General features: G+C 37.5%; 1 protein-coding gene across 1 annotated transcript in view; it reads left to right on the forward strand.

Moving 5' to 3' along the window:
• Positions 1-5,732: 5,732 nt before the first annotated feature.
• fancc (FA complementation group C) overlaps positions 5,733-20,173 on the forward strand; it is a gene marked incomplete at its 3' end in the record, with an annotated part of 42,079 nt that continues 27,638 nt past the window's right edge. The window contains exons 1-8 of the mRNA XM_079251633.1: positions 5,733-5,836; positions 6,363-6,454; positions 9,517-9,765; positions 12,739-12,826; positions 12,942-13,036; positions 19,716-19,823; positions 19,903-19,964; positions 20,120-20,173. The exon at positions 20,120-20,173 is cut by the window's right edge and continues 111 nt beyond it. Coding sequence (XP_079107759.1) covers positions 6,452-6,454; positions 9,517-9,765; positions 12,739-12,826; positions 12,942-13,036; positions 19,716-19,823; positions 19,903-19,964; positions 20,120-20,173 — 659 coding nt within the window. The 5' untranslated portion in view covers positions 5,733-5,836; positions 6,363-6,451. The remainder of the gene's footprint in view (positions 5,837-6,362; positions 6,455-9,516; positions 9,766-12,738; positions 12,827-12,941; positions 13,037-19,715; positions 19,824-19,902; positions 19,965-20,119) is intronic.

Below are 20,173 nucleotides of genomic sequence, written 5' to 3' on the forward strand. Positions count from 1 at the left end.
AGTGTTCCTCCTGTTGGCTGCTAATGAAATCTTTGTCCTCATTTAAATGAAGACATCTGAAACATCTTAAACATGCACATTTAATACACCTCTATATGTGTTGTTTTTTTAATTAGTGCATGCTTGTGGTGCATAGTGACTTGTGCATTTCCAAACTCACTAAGAAACATAGGCACACACTTAGACACCTACATGTGGAAACTCAAACTTAAACAGAGAAGTGAATGGAGTGGAAGTTATTGGAGAAGGATTTTAGAGCAGGAAGTGTGTAATTATTGCAGACAGAGGGGCAGATAGATGGATGTGTTTGTTCGTAACACTCCCACACAATTTCCTTGCAATTTACTGGACTAATAGAAAGCAGGTGTTGATGTGTGTATGAGACTACAAGCCTGCAGATAATACAGTGTCATTATGGAAATGGACTCGAGCTCTGGAACCAAATTGCTAAACTTGGTGTATATATGAGTGATGGGGATAAAGTTGGGTTAGTCGTTCAATAGATCAATATATCTGAAAAGTTTTTAGCTTTTGCTAAGATATTGCTTAGTGTTACGACACAAATAGAGAGGAAGACAGTGAACATTTTCTTTTCAACTAGGGCAATGCAACTAAATGTAACCAGTTTTACACAAAATTCTTTATAATTGTCACGTTCTGTATTCCGTGGTTTTGGTCTTGGTTTCTTGTTACGTCTTTTAGTTATGGTTTCCTGTTTTAGTTTGTAGTTTTCCTGGTTTCCTTATGTCTAGTTTCCTGTTTTACTTTTCTGTTCATGAGGTCACCTGGTCTCATTAGTTAAGTCATTCCACCTGCGTCTCGTTCTGTTTGTGTATGTGTGTATATTTACAGCTTGGTTTCTGTTCTAGGTCACTGGATCATTGTGTTAATCTCCCATGTGTTACAACCCTGTGGTAATTCCCTGTGTATATTCTGTTCCTCGTGTTAGTTCTGCCTTCCATCATTTTCTGGATCAAACCCTCTTTGCAACTCTGGCTCCCTTCTCCTGTTTTTGGGTCCCAACCTTCACCGTCACCATTATGACAATAATCAGTTCAACATAAAATTTTCTGCTCTTGAAAAACTCACTTAAAGTTGCTGCAAAAAGTTTTTGTTGAGTTGATATCCTGCAAAACAAGTTTTACTGGTTTTGATTATTCACCGACTGATTGTAAATGTAAGTTTTAGCTGGTTTTCTTCTTACTAACTGATAACAAGTCCTAACCATCAACTACTTCTTACCATTAGTAATTAAACTGAGCTTTGACGAAAGAACTGACATGGCATCTAGACACACAAAACCCAATACTGTGTCTACAAGAACAAAACACATTCAAGAGCAAAACACAGTATTGTTCTGGAATGATAAGAACAAAACAAAACAATATAAATCAATTTGTATATTGGAGAAATATGCAAAAACTAGAAATTTCCCCAAATATAATCATAACTGTGTAAGCCCAGTTCTTGCTATGCTGTATCGGTGTGTGTTTGTATGTATGAGTGTGGGATGGCGTGTACAGACTTTTGAAGGCAGTGCTGTTTCACATTGGTCACAGAATTTCTCTCTCTCTCATCCAATCCTCTGCTTCTGCTCAAAGCAATAAAACGGTGTGTTCGAAATGCCTGTAATTGCTATAACAAGTGAGTCTGCATCGACACGTGTTTACTAATGACACATAATAGATAATGTGAGAAGTTTGTGGTTTCATTGAGTTAATGCATTGTCTTAGACAACCTAGAAGTGAGTATATAGAAATGATATAAGCAGGGTTATGCAAGATAAGGTCTGTACCTCTAAGGCACAATTTTGCACACATTTTATGTGACTATTCACAATGGATGTTATAAAACAGTTGAGGCTGTTGAGGTCTGGATTTCGTTTTAAGGCTCTTTTGTTTTCCTGCTTATTCAAAGTATTTTTCATGTCCACAGTTCTATAGAAGTCAAACAATGAGTCTAATTAGAAATTACAAATTAGAATCACAAATGCTTTAAAAATATCTGAGAAATGTGCTAAATTAAAAAAAAAAAAGAAAGAATATGGATAATGCAATAAAAACATTTAAACGGAGGTTATGATTGAAAACCAACCGTATTGGAATGTAGTGGAATAGGTCACGTCCTACTTAATTAGCATGCTGGTGCAAAACTTGACATTACATTATTCTGTTAATTAGTGATTGATTTGAGTCAGGTTTGTTGCAGCAGGGAAATTCACAAAACTTGCAGGACTGCAGCCCTCAAGCATCGGCGTTGTCCACCCTTTTTTTAACACATTGTGGAGAGGGTGTGAAGGGTTGTCCATTGTAATCCTCTACTTGGACAGCATCCATCTCTCTGAAAGCACCATTGGAGAGTTCAGCTCCAAACCTACAAAATGATTAGGTTCAGTCTTCTGCTCCAGCACTGAACAACATACAGAATGGCACTGGACACCACAGACAAATAAAATTAGCATCATCTGGGAAATGTTGAAGGACCTCAGCAGACTCAGATAATAGAGACATCTGGGTTTTCAGAATTCCTGTTTATTGTCAATAAACACTCCCAGGTATTTGTTTTCATGCTGACTCCATGTTTACTCCACTGATGGAAGTGAGGGCCAGTTGTGGTCTTCATCAATGTCACCATGTGATCTTCAGCAAATACATATTGGCAGTCATGTTCTCCTATTTTATTTAGAAGTATCTTTCTTCTTGCTGCCCTGTTATACACATTGTTGTTCAGGGTTTTCTTTACGGTGGACTCAATTTAAGCTCTGGGTGACATGAACACGAGCTGTTCATGTCACCATGTTCATGTAAGTTGTTGAAAAAAAACCCAATGGGCTAATGGACTATAAATGCTTTATTATAGGTGTGTTCTCAACTGGTGAACCAGAGGATGAAAATGATTTTATATTTCCTCTTGTGATACACAATCTGCCTGCTTGGATCTTTTCCAGCCAATTGAGCATTCTTCTGAGGTTCTCAAATATCTCTGTATTATCTCTGTATTGCATGCCATATCTGAGTCTGACAAATTGATGTTATTTGAATAAAACAAGGCTTTCATTGAGTACCGTCCCACTGACTTATAAGTCCTTAATCTAAATGACAAAAATTAACTTGCTCAATCTGCCTGTCACAGTCATTTAATTATTTTTATTTATTTATTTATTTTTACATATAGAGACTTTTTTTAAACATCTGGTGATATTAGGTCAAATTCTTAGAAATTAAAATTGAAAAAAAAAAAAAACTTTTCAGATAATTCTCTAAGCAGGAACAAGTTCATATTGGATTCAAGCGTAGAGCAAATTGATCTTAGTGCTTTATGTCACAATGCTTGCTTGGATATAATTTTTTTGGGATTACAGCAGTAGACATAACATGCATGCACTCACTAACACACACACAGCAGACCTGGCCATCAAACAGAGCAGCTCTGAAATCTGGTGCAAATAGACGCATCAAGTCATGTAGGGCCACAGAAGCAGTGCCAGGTCTGTAATGGCTTTGGTCTGGATCAAAACTGAAAAAAATGTCAGCAGCTGTGTAGCTTTAGGTCTCAGTGAACCCCGAATATAATCCAGAGACTGATACCTAAGTTTTCCAGCCAGCAATATCTGTCCCGCCAAACCACAAGGTAAAAAAAAAAAGTCCATACTTCAACATTTAGTAATCAGACTATTTGCCTTTTCCTCTAAAGCAATTCATGTTTAGTATTTATTCATTGGGCTAAGAGTAATATGTATAAATTTTAAATGGATTAAAGGAAATAGTTGGACTAATTTCTACTTTATGATGCACTGAAGCAGGATTGCTGAAACTCAGTCCACAAAGGGCCACTGTCTTGCAGATTCTGGATGTTTCTAGCTGCACCACACCAAAATAAGATTGACAGGTCAACATGCTAGGGTAAACCATGACAACAAGGTGAACCATTTAATTTAAATCAGGTATGTTGGATCAGGGAGACATCTAAAACCTGCAGGATAGTTGTCCTTGTAGACCAGAGTCAGACACCCTGCCCTAAAGGATAAAGTGAGACTATATGAGTTTGATAGTGGATATGAGCCTATGCACCTGTGAATTCAAGAATTAGAGAAACTTACATAGGACAAAATCTTAACAGTGGTGCTCATTCATTTAATATCCTGAACACTTTTGACTTTTACTCAACATGTCAGTATTTAGTTTTTTCTTTTAAATCAAAAAGTGTGACTGGAATTTGAATGAGCAGGCCACTGGCACAGCTGCTCAGTTGGCTATGTCAGATTTCTGGCTGTGATCAGGTCACTACTCTGAGCTTGAAAGCACACATGCATACTCAGATACACACACAAAAACATGGAGTTGCTACCCCACTGCATGGCAACCCATCTCATAAATCTATAATAATCACAGAGAAGCGCCACAAAAACAGCATACATCTGTGTGCCTAGTCAAGCAGAAACAAGCACACATCAACTGCCACACACAAACATAAATGGACTTATACTCACACAAAAACATCAGTGTATGGGTTTCTACTTTGGGCATCAAACCACATTCTCTCAAAGTTGTGTTTTTTTTCTTTCCTTCTCTTTCTTTTTTTCGATTACTGCCAGGGACCTGGTTCAAAACCCATATGCTGATGTGTTTACAACACACACACACACACACACACACACACACACACACACACACACACACACACACACACACACACACACACACACACACAGCACAGCACAGCACAGCACACACATGTGGAGTGATGTAGCCCTGGCTGACCTATATGCTGGCCCAGGCAGGATACCAGGGTAGAGGTGGCAGTTAACCACTGCCACCTTAGTGGTTTGAACTGCTGTTGACTCTTGACATCAATGTGCATATTCCATTCAATGGTACTCCACCATTACAATGATTTAGTACATACAGTTAGAAATAACTTTTCTGATTGTGAATTATTACATTCATTCATTTTCCTAACAGCCTAATCCAATTCAGGGTCACAGGTGAATTATTACAGTAACTTATCATTTAAATGACTTCATTTAAAAAAAGAAAGAAAGAAAGGTTTTTGCATCTCACAGATATCTGCACTCACAATTTCAGTTTTATTCCAGTGCTATATGGGAAGCAAGGCCTTCACCACAGATTTTCTGAGGTCTAGTCTAGACTCATGTTACCACTTTAAACACATTCTCTATCTAGGAGATTGCAATGCCTAATGGTAGAGTCTAAATGTTCACATGGAACATACCATGAAATGCACTTTTATTTTCAGCAGTATTCACCTGGACAGGAGTATAGTTACCTGGCCACACGTACATATGCAGACACACATACATGCTCACAAGATGTGCATGTCTCTGTGAAGTTCCAAAACTATCATTATCTGACATTTAAAATATCTCAAATGTTGAAATGTCTCCTTTGATTAATTGCAAAACATTTCTAAGAAGTATATGAGTGCATTATTTAAATAGATATAAACACTTTTCCCAGATAAATTTTATTGTCTTGCACTTTGTCTTTGCATGTTCTACAACCGAGGAACTTCCTCGGTCCTCGGAGAAAGACAACGTTATCATACGCTGTCTTAAAAAGTGTGTTTTTTAGTCCGCACTCCCTGTTCATCCAGATGACTCAGTTTCCCAGAAGGCCGTGCAGGGCTGACGTTTGCCTGCGACGTGGATTTCAACCAATGCGCTTTCCTAATGCAAGGAACCGTTGGAAGAGGGAAGTTCAGTTTGTTTACATGGCGGAAAGGACAGATTGTATCTCAGGACTCAGAGACTAAATAACTGCAACCTAATTTTGCTTCATTGGTGTGGCAGTTTCATAGTAAAGCATCTTATTTAAACGTAAGTTCATGTCTGAAATATCTCTAGCTAACATTTTGTTAGGATTGCCGAGTGGTTAAGGTGCTAACAAGCTAACTACCAAGACGATACTAGCGTCAGACAAAGAAAGATCGATATTTGTTTAAAAGTTCACTCACAGAGTTGTGACACAGTTTAACATAGACTGACATACAACAGTGGTAGTTTGAGAGTCTATTGCTTCTTTATTTTGCACTGGCAAGTTTTAACCATGTGAAACTACAGGGTGAAAAATACTGACACCCAGTGGTGCAATATAGCCACTGCACAGCATAATGGAAAGTAATTCATAATTCTGGGGAACTCGTCTTCTTGATACTTCCTTCATTTGTCCATATTTTCCTTTATGCGTTTTATGATAGTTTTTATTATTAAGGCAACTTTAGTAGTTCTAGTTGAGTAAGGCAGCTGTTGTGATAAGATTGGGATTTATCATAGGATTTAAAAATAATCAAAGTGATTTTAATTTCTCAAGTTTCCCAAATATGACATGTTTTTCTTTTTAAAGGTGCAGAGTGGAACAAAATCAAAGGTCAGCGACAGAAAACACAACTACCTATGCACATGTGCCGCATTGCGAAGTTTTGCTGCAAATAGATGGTAAATCAGAATAATCAAAACCAACAAACACTAGAGCTCCTATAACAAGCTTAGAAAACTATGGGCTGATAGCCCACAATAGATGCAGGTGTAAATACCAGCTTTCTTCACAGAAGTTGTTATTGACATCTTTGATTTTCTGCTTTTGTGATTACTACCTGGATGGGCCCTTGAGGACATGAGTCAGTCTTGAGTCCTCCTAAAATAGCTGCACAAACTTAGGTGTCCAATGCTACAAACTCGAGATAATTATGAGGTGAAGGGTTTTGACAAGCCCTGGAGTCTGTCCTTGCTTGAACGTATTGTTGTTTTGCTAGAATAGAATTGCCAGAAATTAGCTTCGAACAGTCTCTTGAAAATTCTTCATAGGAAAACCCTAGAATTGATAGCTTGCAGATCATAGCAAGATATTTGCTGGATTTTGAATAAGGGTTAAAAAATTAACATAACTGACTCTGCCTTTAATCCACATCCTTGTTAATACAGTAACCCTAACCCTAAAAACGTGCATAAGTGAATTTGCAGAAAGTGATGTTTCACTGATTTAATTATCCTGAAATAATGTCAACAATCTTATAACTAAAACAGCAAACTCAGTGAAACCCAAAGTCCACAAGCTTAGTTTAGTAAATCTTGAAAAAGATAATATTTGGCCAGTCACATCTCGTTCTTGCTCCAAAATATATTCAGCTAAGAGCAGGACTGCTGACGTGCATATTTTTCTGGCTGTATGACATACATTTCATCAACAACTTTTTGTAACCAACCCCAATTTACATATGTCTAGGTTTGTACATGTGGGACAGAAATTTTTTATTAATGCTTTACTTTGTTTGTTGTGGATGCTTTAGTATTTTTTTTTCTTAAAAGCAAAACTCTACTTTTTTGAAAATCAAGCCCCTAAGAGGCAAGTCAACAAGAGGTGTTTGTTCCTAATTTTGTTTGGCTATTTTCCTTCCTGAAAATGAGTATTTGTATATTCACATCAGTGTGCCATAGGGGCTTTCCAGCAGAGATGATGGCAAGACATTAAACAAATCGTGTGTAACGAGGTGATCATAAAATACAACCCTGTGGTGTCCCACACAGACCTGTCATTATGGCAAAAAGCAGCAAATGCACACATACCATTCTCAGTCTATATACGGACATGAAACACACACACACACACACCCACACACCCTCTTGGGATCTGCCCCCCACGTTTTCTCTTCATCTTCATAAAAGTTAAAGAATGTACTGTTTATTTCTCAGTAGGCCTTCATGAATGTGTGGGAGAGTGCTTGTTTGCCTGGAGCTTTGGAGTTTGATCATTAAATTGTGGTAATAAGATGTTAGAATCACCAGATTAGCACAGTTTGCCTCATTTTATTTTCTTCTTATTAATTCCACTTATTATTACATTAACCACCTATGCTCTCATAGGAAGTTGTGGGTGATGTTGGTTGCATGTTTAAATACTAAAGTGCTACTCAGCAATTATATGAGCAGGCTGATGTTCATAATCTGACAGTAATATATCCAGTTATATTTGTTACATTATTTATATTACTTATTTGACCATTTCTATTCTCTTCTACTGTAATTTGGCAGAAACTTTAATCCAAAGCGACTTACATGTGAGAAGCAGTTAACTAACCATAGCAATTAACCTAACACGCATGTCTTGTGGGTGTTAGAAAGCCGGAGAGAACCCACACATTCACAGAGAACATGCAAACTCCACACAGAAAGGCTACTGTTCAAACCTCTCCCAGCTGAGGCCTGAACCAGTGAACTTTTTGCTGTGAGGCCACTGTGCTGCCATTTCTTGTTCAAATCAAACTTTTATTGCTTAATTTATGTTTTGCATATGTAATATGTTCAATTTTAACTGTTATATACTGTATATAAAGCTATGTACTGTGTCCTCACTTAGAAGGGATTATTGGTTTTCCTCATTAGTGATTTAAAGGGGTCCTATTATGGTATTTCAAGTTTTCTGAGCTTTCTACAGTGTTAACTGTGTTGAATCCTCATCAGACATGTGAACGACACTGTTTTTGATCACCTAAACACATATTTGAGTTTGAGTTCCAGCACTCTCTCTGTTTGGTTTCCATGGCGACGAAAAACGCGTCATTTTAGAGAGTTTATTTCTACTTGGAAATCCTTGTGACGTCCCGGGCGATAAGGTTCGGTGATTGGTTACCTTCTACTGGTTAACAAGGGCATGTACAAATACATCAGGCAGGTGGAAAACGTGAGATAAAGTTATTTCCAACGATGGCTGGTGAGTTTACCAAAGAGAGACATCCTGCTGCATTCGTTGCTGTGGGTTGCTGTTTTCCACTTCATTTTCAGGGTCTGATTCAGGTTCCAACATATAGGGCTGTATGCTATGTGTTGACATTGTATTTTGTTTTTTATTGAGTTCATATCAGCCTAATCCTTCTGTTTATGAGTTACAATGACGGTGAAAGCAGGTGCGGTGCGCGCTCCCGATGTAGTGCAGTGGCGGGAGGCGGGGCTTAATGCAGAAGAGTCTCAATCCACTCGTTTTGCCCACAGGCTGATCTGACAGCCTACGGAGAGGGTCGGTCTGAAGTAAATAAAGTGATTTGTGACAATAACTCAATCAATCCCAGTCCTTCTGGTCTCAGAAATAAAAATAAATTAGCCTGAAATGCACATAATAGTGCCACTTTAAAGTTGCTATTATATGGTAAAATGGTGCCTTTTGGTTTTTTTCTTAAGGCTACAGTAAACAAATAGACTTTCCCAGTTACTCACCTAAAAGCATTCAGTTTATTTCGCTGGTCAAGCAAGTCCTCTTTTCTCTAAACCTTTATAAGCCCCATTTAGATTTTTTTTCTGTGAAACATTTGACGATGACCGATATTAATCATGACTCATGCTTCTGTGCATGTATGTGTGTTTTTGTGTATAAGTTATGCCAATACTTAATGTGTTAGTAAAGGGATCTCACATGGTTCTCTTCCAATAATTAATTTCTGATTTTCTCTTTAAAAAAATAATTCAATTTTTTTTTCTTAAGTCTTGGATTTGTTTCGCTTTCCTAGGACTTCTCTCAACCACTAAGTAAATTTGCCTGGACAAGAAGCCAAATGACTGAGTTGGAGCCAGTGAGCCAGGTCCAACATACAGCAGAGCCGAATGTCCTGCTGAATCTCCAGGAGATGCAGTTCTGGCTGGACAAATCAGTGGCGTGGGGCCAGGCTGACAGTCCAGATGCTCAGAAAGACACCTGCCTTCACTTGAACACACTGGGTGATTTCCTCCAGCAGCTCTTTGTGTACATCAACAATATGGTAAGCAGATTTGCTGATAACTAAAGCTCATATTCTCAAAGTTTTTGTTTTGAGATCTTTGAAATGATTAAATGTGGATGTCCTGTTCCTGTGCTGTGTTTCACAGGTCCCCATACATTTTAATTTAATGTCCTTTGGACGCTCAAGACTGTTTTTTTTTTTTTTTCAAGTTTAGCACACTAGATTCTTACTTAATCAAATAAATACCAACACTTGCGTGTTAGGATTAGCAGCAGCCATCAAATCAATGGTACACTAAATTAATTAATTAACGCAGCCTATTACAAATGCCTCAAACATGCACTCTCATGCTGTTTGAGCCAGAGTTTAAATGTCGAGTAGAGCAGCGGTAGGATTCTTCTAACAGAAACTTCTCTGTGCAGTGCAGAGTCTGCGTATGTCTGGTTGGCAGCACTGCAATGTTGAGTTAGTCAGGTAATAACCGCATCGGGACCTTGAGCGCTAACCTAATGTATCCCTATATCAAGCCCGGCAAATCTGGGAAAGCGGCCGAGGACACAAGGGCTGCAGTAGTGTGAGATTTCAGTATTCCTCAGGTCATACGTCCTCTCTCCAACTCATTCTAATCAAAACTTAATCCTGCTGCTTCTAATAATCTTTCTTTTCCCTAAACACATTTTCTTTGTGGGAATCATCATGATGTTACCCTTAATTCATGGCCTCGCCTCCATACTCCATATGTTTTACTGTAATACTTTGGTAATTATTAGTCATTCTCAGTGTCTGCCCAAATGTGATAATTACCAGTATATTTTCATAGATCAAGTATTGACTGGTTGTTATTTTTCTCTGTCTGCTCTTATTTCTGCTAGCATGTCTCTGGGTGTACGTCATGCAGAGGTGTCAGTATGTAAAAGGATTTAGCAGGTACAAAGGAAGATACAAAGCAACAGAATGGTATAGCCTAATTGGGTTGAAATCCTTTTTTACCGGCAGTGGGCTCATAAAAGACCAGCTGAGGATAGCCTGCTTCTTGGCAGCATTTTGCATCCTTTGATGACTTTAAAACTTTCCTGTGGCTTATGGCCCAAGACGAGAACTCCCATTGTTAATTTCCAAGTTCATACTTGGTGAGAACAGTGGAGGATGGTTTCTATCTTCGTGCTGCCTTCTGTAACTAAATGGTTACAGTGTAGGAAATAGATTTTTCCTTTTGTTCTACAACTGGATTTAAGGTCCATTTATGTTTATTTGTGTATGCAAGTAGTTATGTCTGTTTTAAACATACATCACTCCATATTTCCATGCCTTTTGTACGTTGCCATGGTTTTTCAGCATTTGATGTCAGTTTCAGTTGGTGGCTGTATTGCACCACTATAACGGTAACAACAACCACCCAACATGCCCAGCACATTGACACAGCCTTTTAAAAAAACAAAACAAAAACTTCCAACAATTTTTGAAGTTGTTGTCTTTCATGGTTTTCTACTTCTTCCTCCGCCTGTTCCTCTTTTTTATGGTTTGTTCCTTTTGGTGGTCCCATGTCATCTATACTGCTCAACACTGCCCCCATGATTTCCAGTGGTATTGATCTATCCAGTGTTATGGATCTGTGAGGGCCCAGAAAACAGACTAAATAATGTGCATAAATATGGCACCAGAGAAGTGTCTTTACATGGCAGCTGGGATAATCGTGTCTAACAGCTTGAAGAACGGTCTACTAGTACATCTACTACTTTGTTTTATCTGGCTTGTTTAATCTGAAGAAAAAGGGATATTTAAACTTTTTTTTGCCTATATTTCTGGGCATTTTTGAGGAGCCCTTTTTCTTGTCCATACAGAGTCATTTTACTTGGAGCAGAACTGTTTGCTAAAACTTTGAGTTTTATATTGAAATGACAGATATCTGACAAAAATGGTAACTTCTTAACAAAAATATGACATATTTCTCCAAAAGCTAATTTTTATCTTCAATATGATTGTTACTGTTCACCTACTAAATTACAATGCAGCTTGAATAGTCCTTTTCTATTAACATAGTTGCTATGAAACAGATGCAGCGTTACATCATTCCTCATAGGAAATGATCAGAGTCCTGCTTTACTGAGAAAAGGAGGATGAGGGGTCCAAGTACTTTGATAATACATCTTAGTTATTTATGTTGTCACCACAATAACTGCCGTTCACTGTGAGCTTTACTCTGTTTGCATTTCAGTAATATCAGGGACAGAAGTGTTACCTCAACGTTGCCTTTATTGTTGTCTATAAACTTGTCCCATTAGACTCAACTTGTACATAATCAGTCACTTCTGTCTTAGATGTCTGTTTCTAATCTAAACAAGACACATGGCCTCAAACCCATTCATTATTGCAGAGTCTTTGATTCTGATTGTACCCTGGTCGTCAGCCATTATTACTTTTTGTGATGGGACATTCTTATGAGCATTCCAGCAGTCACAGAGCACTGCAATAGTTTCTACGGTAAATGAACATACCTTCTCAGTTGCATCAGCAGCACACAATCACACATATAAACCACATATTGTGGACTGTTGGACTAACGGGAAGACCACGTTTGAGGACTGTGTCAGAGAGAACGTTTGGGATGTTATGGGCCATAGTGGGGGTATATTTAGCGAAACTCCTCTTGGCCGATTACCATTATGCTTCCCATTAATGGTGATCTCATCGTCTTGAATGAATCAAGTAAGTCTGTTTCCTTAACAGTCTGAAGCTTTTTAAAAGCACAGACCTAAAGCTTTTTTCTTCTTTACGTATGTACTTTGGTAGTTTCTGATAACATGACCTCTATTGTTAAACATTAATTTCTTCGGTTTTCTACAGCTTATTTAAAAAAAGCAAAACAACAACAAACAAAAAAAACCCACATTAGCTGCTTTAGGCCTGTCCAATAGGCACATTTCACACTCTGTGTTTTATTAGCAAATTCAAAAATGCATATCATTAAATCCCTTTTTCCATCAGTGTCCTTTGTCTTCATCTGCATTTTAGAGCTCCACAACAGAAACCATGAAGAAGTTTCCCTTTTTGGGCCAGCTTTTGGGTCGGCTATGCTGGAACCCTCATGTCACTGCAAGAGGTGAGTACATTAATATCTAAACAACCCATTAAAAGAGTGGGGTTTTTTTTGTTGTTTTTTTTTTAAACTCATGACATATTGTATACTGGTTTGTGTTATGGAACTTTGTTTACAGATACGAGCAGAGCGCCCCTCCTCCAGTGTTTGTTAGGACTGTATTCAGAACATCCAAGCAGTGCTGTAGAAAGAAAAGCCAACCAGTGGATTCAGGTATGAACAGAACTTTACTTTAAATTGAAGCAAAATAAAACAAAAAATGTAAATATATTAACATTTTAAAATGTGGGTTTAAAATATATAATCAGGAGCAATTCATTTAAATAATTTAAAAAAATCAGAATCCAAGCAGTCTCTTGAAATGAAAAATACTTCTTAGAGGGGAATTGTAATTAATTAAACAAACAAAAAAAGATTTTTGTTTGTTATATAATGTTTTTTAAGTAGGACTTCAGTTCTACTTCATCTATCCAGTGGTAAAAACTAGTTTAGTGAGTGATTTGGGAAAACTAAAAACTGTAACATCATTTAATGTAATTTCATTTACTCAGATTGCTATACAATCTATTCACAATATTTCACAAGCATTTCAATGATCACATAATAATGATCACATAAATAATTGTAATTAAGTTGGAAAAAAAAAAACAGACACATGACCTAGTTTATATTAACATTATTTCCATAATAACTGTGCATACACTATAAGCTACGTTGACAGTTGCATAAATAAAATACTGTATAAATCACGGGATGATGTTGGTGATATCATAAATAATGTTCAGAGAGCTGTTCTGTAATCAAATACTTTTTAAAAAGAACTTTAAATTGATATTTACCACCTTTTGTTAATAATGTATTCAGGCAGAGTATTCCATGTGAACATGGATCTGTACAGTTTGCTTTTCTTTGCATTATTTGTTTTTACTTTACATAGTATGAACCTTCGCTCCGTAGCACGTCTGGTCTCATAGTTATACTAATCAGAACTAAGATATAGTACTTGATATAATACTTAATTTAGATGTAGTGATATTTCTTATTAAATTGAGCAATGATGCAGTAAATCGCTCCTTCACCTTTAACCAGGATAAACAGCTATGCATCCAGTTTACATTAGTTCTGTATCAGCATCGCAGTACACATCTGGCTGCTTTGTTTTGAACTATTTGCAGCGCTTTTATATGTGACTGTGCAGCACGTGAACAAACTTCTGAACAGTAATCCTGTGAAAGCACAAGTATTTCCAATCACATCAAAAGGGAAGCCTAATAGAGCATCTCTAACTACTGAGAGATCTCTGCCCATCCAGCTGACCACTCTAGCAACATGTGGAGGTCATGACAATTTGTTATCAACTATTATGCCAAGAAGTGTCATAATGAAATGTCTGTTTCACTAGTTAGTCAGAATACTACTGGAATAAAGTACAACAGCTCCCTTTTTTTTTTATCTTCTCTGAGGCAGAGACAACAGAATTACATAATGCACTGTGAGTGCAACTAAATAAACGAGAGGGAAAAAAAGCATAAAGAGAAAAACCTTGAGCTTGAAAATGTAGAAACAAAAACTCAAAAACTCATCCTATTTATTGGTAACATATTACTTCTGAATGTTCCTCAAATGCCAAGTCGCATCATTTTTAGATGGAGTCAATTAAATGTTTATGTCCTGAATTTTTCTGGACTGACTTGACATACAGATTATTTGGCAATTACTCACCATTCTTTTAATAATTACTCTTGAAAGAATCTGTCTTTGACTGCCTTTGGGCTGCTGAAGAGAATTTCTGTCTGATTTAATTTTAATAGGAGTTTGCTTGCCAGCTCTCTGTCTTTCCCCTCCAATTGGACATGGATGATGAATGAAGTACATTGTGTCTCCGTTGCTCTGACTCTTTTTGCCTCAAACTGTATAACATATTTTAAAATCAACTAATTAAAAGTGACTGTTTCACTGCCTCTTGTCACCAGAAAAGGATCAGTCTTTATGGTAGAGTTTTCTGTTGCTGGTAAGTGTGTGTTCTCAAGGCATACACACACAGGAGGGAAGAGAACAGAGGAAAGAAAGATTCTGCAGCATTCAACTTTGAGAGAGTTCACACAGATGGCTCATGATAAACAATGTGGAACCTTCACATTTTTCCCAGATTAACTGTGTGTTTGTATTCCTTTGTTTAATTTTACATCTAATAAAACGTCTTGCTAATTAAAACAATGCCTTGAAAGTAAACCTTGAACTTGCCAGATGGTCTTTGACCTGTAAGAGGGAAAGTGAAGTGCATGTGTTCGTGATAGTGTTTGCATCTGTCTGTGTGTTTCTGCATGGACATATGTTTTGTATATGATAAAGTTGCAAAATATGCATGAGTGTATCAGATACTGAAAAGATTGTTGTTTTTATTGCTTAGAGACCTAATTATAATTAAGATATAGCTGATCAGTTGATTAGTTTCTGATGATTTTTACGGAAACAGATGTGGTGTTTCAAAACAAGCATAAAAAACAAACTAATTTTACAGAAGAAAAAAATGTCTGTTTAATAAAATAGTTGACAAGCGAAAAAATAAGTTGTGTTTTGATGGTTTTTTTTAATGTCAAATAAAACGCCCGTCAGGATTTACGTTTCCTTCATACAGGTTTAATTGTGTTAATTGGGTGCTAATTTATTTTAAAGTATCAGAACTTGCAGATAAGAGTCTGTCGGGACTGTTTTGTATGCATATCCTATATTTATTTATTTTATGCTATATTAGAGCACTTGTTGAAGGGTCTAAAGCACTTTGGTGTAGCTTTTCTTCCCTGTCCTTCAAAGACCCTCACACTAACCACAAATTATGTTAATGGTGGGAAGCATAAAATACCTTTTCACCACAACTTAGACTATCTGGGTGGGAGTAGGGAAGATGTATGGTTTTAAGCCAGAGATGGTCTGTCACTGTCTCTCTCTCTCCATCTGCACGTTGGGTTGTCTGTACTGGAATGCAGACTGCAGCCTGTTTTCTGTTAGCCCTGTCTGATCTCGCTCCCTAGCATTGTTTTCTTGCAGCTTTAATATCAAACTAAGTGTTTGACACTAAATGGCAACTGAAAATAGTGTATTTTGAAAGTTTGTGCATCTGTTTCAATGTGGTTTTTAAGAATTTACCCAGATGCATTTGTTTTGCAGCTGCTGTAAGCAGCAACAGATTTAGGTAGAACAGAGAGCATTTGCCTTTCCCTTGTTGCGTGTTTGCTTGAGCATCCTGTCTCCCTCTCTTCTCCACATCTGAGTGTTTTCACAGGGTTTGATGAATTCTGGGTACAGCCTCACATTGCTGCAGGGCATGTGAGATAGTTGTTAACTCAATCGGTCTGTTTCTCAACATCCTGTACTAACAGAGGGACCACACAGTGGTGCAGTAACATGGCGAGTTCTTTTAGGAGATGACAGATAAGTACAACATGAGATTGTAATATTGAAGGGCCAGAGGACATGACTGTATGAGAGCGTAATCTTTTATGTTTATCTGTAGTGATTCAAGCATGGAGGACTATAGGTATACCTGGGAGGCATATCTGCTGCTTTATAATTTCAGGATATGTTTTTAATTGGTTGTTATTCCTGGTGGGCTTTTTTTCCCAAGCAGATTTGCCCCAGTAATGTGCCTCTTTCTGATTATTCTTAAATGTCATGTCTCCTTGAAAATGTCTGTTTTCAAAAAGCAAATCTGGAGATTATTTCTTTCATTTCATCCCCTTTTTTTCTTTGTCATCTTTGTCTTTTTATTGACATATGATATAATGGTTAAAAAAAAAAAAAAGGTTAACTTCTAAAAGTTAAGGTCATTTCTGCAACCCCAGTTCCCTGAGTAAAATGAGTGAGTATTCCCATTATGGGAATGCTATTGGTGTGACTTCATGAAAAGCCCCAATCGCTCCAAAGGCTCTCCAGCTGGGATTGCCTGGAGGATGCCTGTCAGTGCCGGGGAGGGTGGAGAAACTTTCCGTATATAAGGGGCTGGCACTTAACCAGCAGGTCAATCAAAATCAAACGAGTCCAGCAAGGAAGGTGACCTGGTGAGATTCGCACTCTTAGGCCTTGTTTATACAACATTTCCACACAAAACCCAAAAGTTTTACCGTTGTACATTTGAAAAATTAAAAAGCATTTACACAAAAGCAAAATGAATATCATGCCTGTGCTTGAGATAATGTAAATAAGATCAGAAATGACGTAGTGCAAATGCCAGGCCTCTAGTGGGCAGTGAAACTTTACATGAGTCACATGAGTCTTAGACCAAATGCTCAAAAACTTGGTTAGTTTTCCCTCAAGGTTTTAGTTCTAGCCATGTAAATGCACAAAGCTCACAGTTGGCAAAACATGTGTGATCACCGCTGCTCCTCAGACAGGAAGCTGGGGAATTGTAGGACATTGAGTGAACTAAGGTACATGACCCCAACACTTTAGATAAGGAAGCAGGGTTGGAGAGTACATCACCATTTCATCCTGCAGAGAACTTTGGGAATGCTGGATCTACTGACAGTGCATGGATTTCTATGTTGAGCATATTTAAAATTTGATCAGCTCTGACATAACTGATACTCAGATATTGTAAGGGTTTCTTTTAGTCATTTAAAGACCTTTCTAAATAAAAAGACTATGTAAGATGTAATTATCTTCACCTTCTTGATATTCTTCCTATTCTTTATGGTGATGATACTGTAAATGCTGATAAAGTCCAAAGATGCCTTGCAAAGATCTCAACTTGTCTTTCTGTATAAATTCTGTTCTGAAATCTCCCAAATTCTTTCATTTCTGTTGTTTCTAATCTTTGCAGTCCTACAAATGACATCATCCAGTTTGCTTAGAATTTGGAGAAACATGTTCAGCCTAATTTTTCTCCAGCTTTCGACAAATAATCAATAATAGTTATTTTTTTAGTCGCAGACTTACAAAAAGATATGTCTGCTCTTATCAATTCTTGCCTTGATGGCTCTAATTCTCCATACATGGCTGTCAATCAGGGCTTCATGTTACAGTTGCACTCATTTATAAAATACTTGAGTACAACGCCAAAATCGTCCTTTAGCTTTACAGTTCGGGTTGCTCATAGTGTCAGTTTGTTAACAGTAACTATTTAAGATGTTATCATTTTGATTTGTAATCATTTTGTAGCACTTTTTGTTTTTAAAATTTTAGCAGGTGTGGAAATTGGCATTGGTACATCTTTTTTAATTGGTTATGATAATTATGGCCAAACTTTTACATTTTAGTCTGTGATAGACTGTGGACGAAATAAAGAAATAAAAGAAAGAACCTGCCTATAGCGCACACTTCTGTTTTGTATGCGTTCATTGCATCAGGTTTGAATACAGGTCCATTTATTGGTGTTTTGTTTTTGTTTTTTTTAAATCTGTCTTTGTTTCTAAGCTGTTACCCTTCATTTTCATCTTCCTTTTTTATGTTTTGGCTGTTTTGACCATGTGAGGGCTATACTTAAATCTTCCATTGGTTTTGGGAGAATTCAATCATGGCCTAGTAATTGTTAACAGACACCCATCAAAAACAACCCAAGACTTTGCCTTTTGCATTTTTCAGCATCCTCTGTTTTAATTTTAGATTTATGGAGGGATCATTTTTAAGGCAGCAGTCTCTCCCCAAACCCAACTCAGATGCTTTTCTCTGAAAGAAAGATGGCTTTTGACCTAAAGTATTTGCCATCCATCTATCCATCTGCCCTTCATCTCATTTCTGTGCCGACCACACCCTTTTTCCCTTTTCCAATGCAGCCGTTGGAGTGCATTCCAGTCTGTCTGATAGTTCTTCAAACCATTCTCCTTTGCGTCTCATTCTCCCATGCCCACTGTACCTCCTTACCAACTGTGGGTTGAGTGCAACTGGTTTTGAATGCACTCAATATGCAGGGGTTTTTAGGGCTCTCAGATGGTAGTAATTGGGGTTGTTTTGTAAGATTATGTGGAGGGTTAGCATGCTAGCGTGCTTTAGAGGCTGGCCAAAGAAACCACATAGTTCCACCAACAGCTCTGCAGCCCTCCTCTTCCTTGGGTTTAGGTTTTCCCTGTACACTTCATTTTCTAAATGTTCAGTGTCTCATAATGTGTTTTATCTTTTTATCTCCTGTAAAGTTAACTTTGTCATTTTAAAGAGGTGTTGTTTTTTTGTTTTTTTTGTCTGCTTAGTAGTATGGATTTTTTTGTGACCCTTTGACTCTTTCTCTTGGATCCCACTCCCTAACTGGTTCTAGCAAGTAAACTTAGTGGTTTCATGGAGGGGATTGTTTCAGGCATAACTCGATCCCCAGTTTAATGTTTTAGGCGTTTGGATTTGACTGGATTCCTGTGAAGGAAATTCTCAAACATTATTCATGAAACCACTGAATTCTCTGTCGTATTAAAACTAGCCACTTTTCTCAGCCGTCTTTGTGCAACAACAATTTTTGTAGCTTTGTTTTGAGAGCCACTCTTGTCGCATTCTAACATTTACTGCAAGTATTTTTTTTTCTCACTTTGTTCCTTCATTATGATGACTAACATTTTTCACAGATGGGAATTGACTAAGTTTATTAGTCTAGTTTATCAGTGTATGATGGGGCCCCTTTTAAAAAAATTCTTGTAAAAAGAAGAAAAAAAACCTTAGACCCTATGGAACTAAGAATGCTCATTTTTGAAGTTGCTCATATGCTGTCCATACATTCTCACTTACTGGAATACCTTTTCTCTGCTCATGTGTTTCAAATGATGTGACACCAGCAGGGTCATCTCATGTTCCAGTAACCAATTAGCTTTGATGTAATGAATCTGGAAGTTTTGTTAGGTTGCATTAGTCTTATTCATTGTATGTGCTTAACCCTCCAGCTCTGCTACATAATGTGCTGCTCACTCTCCCACAGAAAGTTTTATGCCAGCTTGCTACACAGGAAGATGATGCTGCCACGCAGGCACTAATAAATCACCTGGGTGTACCAGCTAAAGAGTACCATCTCAAAGTACTGAAAAAGGTATTGTAAATTTTTTTTACTGTTGCACACTTTGGTACCGAATGGTTTTGCACTAACATGTGTTGTGCCTCAATTTTAGATGGTGACACGCCTGCAGGGAAACGTTGCAAGAAGATGCTCTCAGAGCTGCATAGACAAGAGGTAAACAAATCACAAAAAGTTAGTGAATTTGCATCATTTAGCATGAAAAGACCAGCAAAGAGTATTCCTTGACACCACTTATTGGTCAATTTCTTTCTGTAGTCATCATGATAGAAATGTTTTGTTTTTAAAAGATGTTTAAATATTCTGCACAGGTGTTCATGTGACAGAATTCTGGCTATATCAGAGGTTTGTGTCCCCCTTGTCAC

This window comes from Telmatherina bonti (genome assembly GCF_933228915.1).
Source record: "Telmatherina bonti genome assembly, chromosome: 13".
Taxonomy (NCBI): Eukaryota; Metazoa; Chordata; class Actinopteri; order Atheriniformes; family Telmatherinidae; genus Telmatherina; species Telmatherina bonti.